The 5,227-nt window shown below is 54.7% G+C and overlaps 1 protein-coding gene across 1 annotated transcript; it reads left to right on the top strand.

The window, feature by feature from the left end:
- Nucleotides 1–686: 686 nt before the first annotated feature.
- Nucleotides 687–4,796, top strand: ASPACDRAFT_611 (GAS2 domain protein; the record flags this gene model as incomplete). The annotated part of the gene is made up of 2 exons (XM_020203627.2): nt 687–2,247; nt 2,368–4,796. 2 exons carry the CDS (start codon nt 687–689, stop codon nt 4,794–4,796), a joined length of 3,990 nt encoding a protein of 1,329 aa, XP_020053565.1.
- Between the last annotated feature and the right edge of the window lie 431 nt (nt 4,797–5,227).

The following is a 5,227-nucleotide window of genomic DNA, read 5'->3' as shown; positions in this document are numbered from 1 at the left end:
CCAACTCACCACTGCATAACTCGCCCCTCTCCCCGATCTTCGAATCATCGTTGCCACTCCAGTCATTCTCTTGAGTCAAGAGCTGGTCTCCTGAGATCGATCATCATCATCATCATCCCACTCTCGCTTTATCATTGTGCTTCCTGCAGCCGCCCAACTCTCCCTAACTTCCCTCTAAGCCTGTTTTTGGGCCCTGCAGTGTGATCTATCACCATTAACCACCATCACTATCACTAAGCATCATCCCATAGCTCTGCTTCTCTCTGCCTCTCTCTGCCTCTCTCTCTCTCTCGCCCCAGATCTCACTCTCCCCTCTTGCACCTCTTCATTAATTTCCGCCCGATCTTAACCTTTCCTCTGGCCCTCATACATTCTTTCCACCATTGGGTGCATTATTTAACAGCGTCGGCCTGATCCGGACTTTACTTCCTTCATTTCACTTCCGCATCCGCCCGTCTATTACGACATCTCGACTCATCTCGAACCTCGAACCAAAAACTCGACCTCCTTCCCCTCCTCTTCTATAGACTTTGGCGGGATCGCGTCAGCATGCTTGCTCTTCAGCTATATTCTCTCTCTTCGACCTTCGACATTGCGACCCGACCTCCATCACTTAAACCTCACTACTGATCTTTTGCGACAACTCCGATCTGGTCCTCTCCCGGCGACTGCCGCTCTCTTCCGACATGGCCAGTAGTCGCGTCGCTCCCCTTCCCTCGCCCATCTACCACCGCAACCCACCGCGATCTCGATCTCCGGACCGACCGATCCCCGATTATGAACACAGCGATCCCCTCCTCGGGAGTCTATCACCCGAGTCGACTCTCCAAGCGCTCACTTCCACCAATGCCGTCCCCAAGAACGAACGAGTCGCCCATGATATCCTGTCCAGAAGTATCGCTCAGGTTTCCCCAGCGGAAAGAGCCCTCGCAATTCGCGCAGCAGTTGTCGCTCAAAAGTTGAATTTGTGGTACAAGGAAATCCAGTCATGGAATTGGCCGAAACAGACCGGTGATGAGAAAGGATTGGGCTTCATCCCCCCGTCCGATGCGACTGACGAGGAATACTACGGTAGCCTGCCTGCCGCCATGGTAGAGGAACACGAGAAGCGCATTGAGGAAATCCGAGATGAAATGGACCTGCTGGATATGGACGAGCTCAAGGAGCACGTTCTCAATGCCCACATCCCGGCCCGGTCTCGGCCCTCTTCGGCTAACAGTAGCTTATCCATCCCTCCTCAACTGTCTTACGTCCAATTGAGCGATTTCACTGCCGTCATCACCGCCACTATTCTCCGGGCCCTGCCTCTTTTATCGCGCCTAACGAGCTTGCTCTCGATTTGGGAAGTTCGTCTGTTGGTTCTGCGACAGATTCCCGTCTTGCTTCGCAGCTTGCGCCTCGCCCGCTCTGAGTTGGAGGCTGCCTTGGACCTCTTAAAGTCTTCCGATCCTCCTAGCGAGAAGGACCCGTTGTTTTCCCGGTCCAACTATCATGCAAAGCGCTCCCACTTGGAAGCCACGGTTGTGTCTGCTGGTCGAAGATTGGATTGTGTGCTTGACGCTTTGGACGAGAGTGAAGATTCTATTCCCGACAGCTGGATCGATGACCTCGAAGGTATCGAGTCAGAGTTTGGCTCTTGGACCATGCAAGCAGAACAACGCACCGTTGAGAACGAGTGGCAGCGCATGACATTTCTTTCGAAGACCAGCGCCAATCTCGACATAGAAAAGGACGTGTCTGAACAATCGTCGACTGATTCTTCTCGCAACGAGGACCACTCTCAAAACTCGCCTGCTCCCGTTGTGCAGACATGTCACACTTTTCCTATGGAGACTATCGACGAAGAAGAACTCAATACTCCTGTCGAGGCCGCGCCTCCTAATCGAGTACCGACTTGCCAGGAAGATACGAGTGTGCAATCGGTTATCGAAGCGGCTCCCTCGAGCCTGGATCGCACGGCTTCCCCTGCGCTTTCCGAAGCGACCAACATCCCTACTGAGCTTGTTTCTAGCAATGCGACTCCCAACGTCTCCCAAACTTCCATTGATTCAACATCTCGTCCTGTCACACTTGCCTCTTCTGCGACCAGTGTCGAACAGGAGGAGGATGCTCATCCGTTTGGTACACAACTACCTTCCTCCCATGCCATGGTGAGCTCGGTTGAGAAACCCCGCTTGCAACACTCCGAGAGCCTTCTTGCCAACGCAATGCCTCATAATCAAGCAAACCGCGCGCAAGATACATCTGGTTGTCTCGACGTACAGCCGACCAATCCTGCTATGGAAGGGCAAAAGCCTCTAGCCTGCGAGGAGGTTCCTTCGGTCCAAGGAATCCCTTCATACGCAAAGGGAACCGAGCGCGTCTCAGAGGAACCGGAGGATTTTCTACCAACCAGTGAACAAGATATGCCTCCGGCCGCAGAAGAGATTGGCCTTCCATGCCCTACGCACAAATCTCCTAGTCTGACTCTTCCAGAAGATAGCCTGCAGCCACCGAGCAGCCCGCAGACAGACACCGGAAGCGTAATCATACGGCGGCCCAAGAATTTGTCCATGTCCCCCCAAGTGGTAGACAGCCCCAGAACTGAAGAGGACTCTTCGCACACCACGAATTTGGAACCCTACGTTCAACAACACTGTGAAAATCTACCGACTTCATCGAATCTAGATGAAAAACCCGCATTAGCCAAACGGACTAGCCAGAATGACTCCGAGGTCCCGACAACAAAGCCACCCAGTTGTACAAGCTCGATTCCCGCCTTCAGCTCTGATTCCCCCAGAACTTCAGCAAAGTCGGTAGTTGCACGCAGCGACGAAGAGCTCCCAGTCCGAACTTCTTCTCTGATGTTGAAGGAAGCGACAGACGACCCGACTCCCAAAAAGCCTCTCGAAAGTCCGATCAAATTGTCCAACACTCGACCGGGTCCTTTGATCTTCGAGACAGAACACGCAGACTCTCGCCACAGGCGCAGGTCGATTGCTTCTTCTCTCTCGGACTATCCTTCGCTTGTTTCAAGCCCCGAGAGGCGTGAACCGCACGGATCCTCATCTAACGGAACTCCTTTGCTCCTCGAAACTCCCCCACCCTTCCAGGCCGGCTACCAGCCATCTGATCCTGTAGCGCCTGGCAGCGACCATACGTTGCGAGAAGACCGCCTCTTCCGCCTTGACAGTCAGAAGGCTTCTCCGCATACGGATTTCGCTCACAACCGAAACCTCAGCCTTCCCTTACAGCGCTTCATCAGTGAGAGGTTAGAGTTAACCTTTGGAGACGAGAGCAGCAGGGAACCTGAAGGCACTGCAACAACCGAAAGACGCACAGAAGTGTTTCCCAGCCTTCACTCTGGCCCAAGGACATCCTCTTTACCGCCTCAAGCTGGTAAATCTTCGACCTCGACCAAAAACACGCGACGTTCTGCCACTCAGTCACCCGAGGTCACTCGTGAAGGGAACTTCAACCAGGGGACAGATGGCATCGCAAAGACGCTGCGTGAAGCTTGGGAGCATACTAAGATCGCTAGCTCAACAGCATCAGTCCAGAAGGTTCCGGCAGCGCCCTTGGAAAATTCGTCCACGATGCGTCTGAAGAGACAATTGACTTCACATCCTAGTCTCGAGAGCATCGGAGCATACCGATCGGAGGCTCGATCTAACGATGAGTCTTCATCCATCCCAGCCTTCCTCAAGACCACGTCGCGGATCTCATCCCCAACCCCGCAGATGAGAAAGCCCAAGGACCATTTGGACGAAAAGATTTCCTCTATCCTAACTGCCCTCGATGCGCAGATTCACCTAGTGTCCGCGGACACCCATGAGCACGATGGGCATTCGACATCATCTTACCCATTGAAACAAAGGGAGCGCTTTCGCTCTGTCTCTCCTCACGGCTCGCCAGCTCGTAGTAGCACACCTACTCCATCGTTGACTATCACTCCCGCCGTTTCCCGCCGGCGCTATTCCCATGCGCACGCTCCAGAAGAGAGTTCCGTGAAGCTCTACCATCTGCACCGAGGTGGCAAGTCTGCCCCCACCAAGTTGTTCGTCCGGTCAGTGGGCGAGACCGGCGAGCGCGTCATGGTTCGCGTTGGTGGTGGGTGGGCAGATCTCGCAGAGTACCTGAGAGAATTCGCCGTCCATCACGGACGCCGACATGTTTCGGACACGCCTCTGGTAGAGGTGCAGGGGCTTTCCCGCACCTCGCCCCCGTCTCCACCTAGAAATAGATTGGCACCCACTGCCAGCGGACGGAGAACCCCGTCACGACCGCCCTCCGTCATCAGTAATCGGCCAGGGTCATCTTTGGCCGTTCGCAAAACCCGGCGGACCTCTAACGTGTCGGATATGACCGAGTTCCGCACATGCAACCCTGGCGACACGCTGAGCACTTCGTATTCACCCATGTCAACCGTCTCCTCGCGCCGTCGACTGTCAACGTCGTCCAACGCCTCGATGGGCGCGTCCTCGGCAAGCGAGTTCCGGCATGGGTCTTCGTATTCGCCCACGAATACCGCCGCGGGCAGTGCCAACCACGCGGTCCCTCTCGGTCTCGCAGGGCCGCGTCCCAGACACGTCTCGATTAGCGCCGAGAGCGAGGCATGGGTGGAAGACGTACTCGGACAAGCTCGAAGGAGCTCGTCCCTGCGGCCTTACACCTACGGCCTCGCGCCGCAGGAGCCGGAGCCCGCTCCCGAAAAGGCGCCCCCTCCTCCCGTGATCTCGAAATCACGGAGTATCAGCGATCTGGGAACCGCCGGCTCCAGCCGACGCATTGCTCTGCGCGGACTTGGAAGACGTTAAACTTCGCAAAAATCACATTCCTTCATCTCATACCCTCGACATCCCACTCCCGCCTTCCCACCTCTTTTCCCCCCCTTGATTATCTGCTCTGTTCACTAGCACTGGCGTTGGCCGTTCATTACCCGGGTTTCTTGCATGTTGGATTCGGTTTGTCTCGTCATGAAAGAGACAGGTAAGGTGCATACGAAAAGTGGTTTTGTTCGCAGCGAGCATTTTTGCCTCGGTTCATTCCCCGGATGTCTTGATTTGCGTTTGCATTAGCTAGGCGAACAGGTCTCTTCCTTCTTTTCTTTATCCCCTTTTGGTGTCTGGCCTTTCACAGCGCCCACTTTCAACCTGGTGCATCAGCGGGGGTGTACCTTCTACTTTCGATTCGTGTGATTTATTTGTATCTATTTACTTATTCTACTTTCGCCTTTAAGCATATCGAG

The sequence above is a fragment of the Aspergillus aculeatus genome (assembly GCF_001890905.1).
Source record: "Aspergillus aculeatus ATCC 16872 unplaced genomic scaffold ASPACscaffold_14, whole genome shotgun sequence".
Classification (NCBI taxonomy): domain Eukaryota; kingdom Fungi; phylum Ascomycota; class Eurotiomycetes; order Eurotiales; family Aspergillaceae; genus Aspergillus; species Aspergillus aculeatus.
This window is presented reverse-complemented; position numbering and strand designations above follow the sequence as displayed.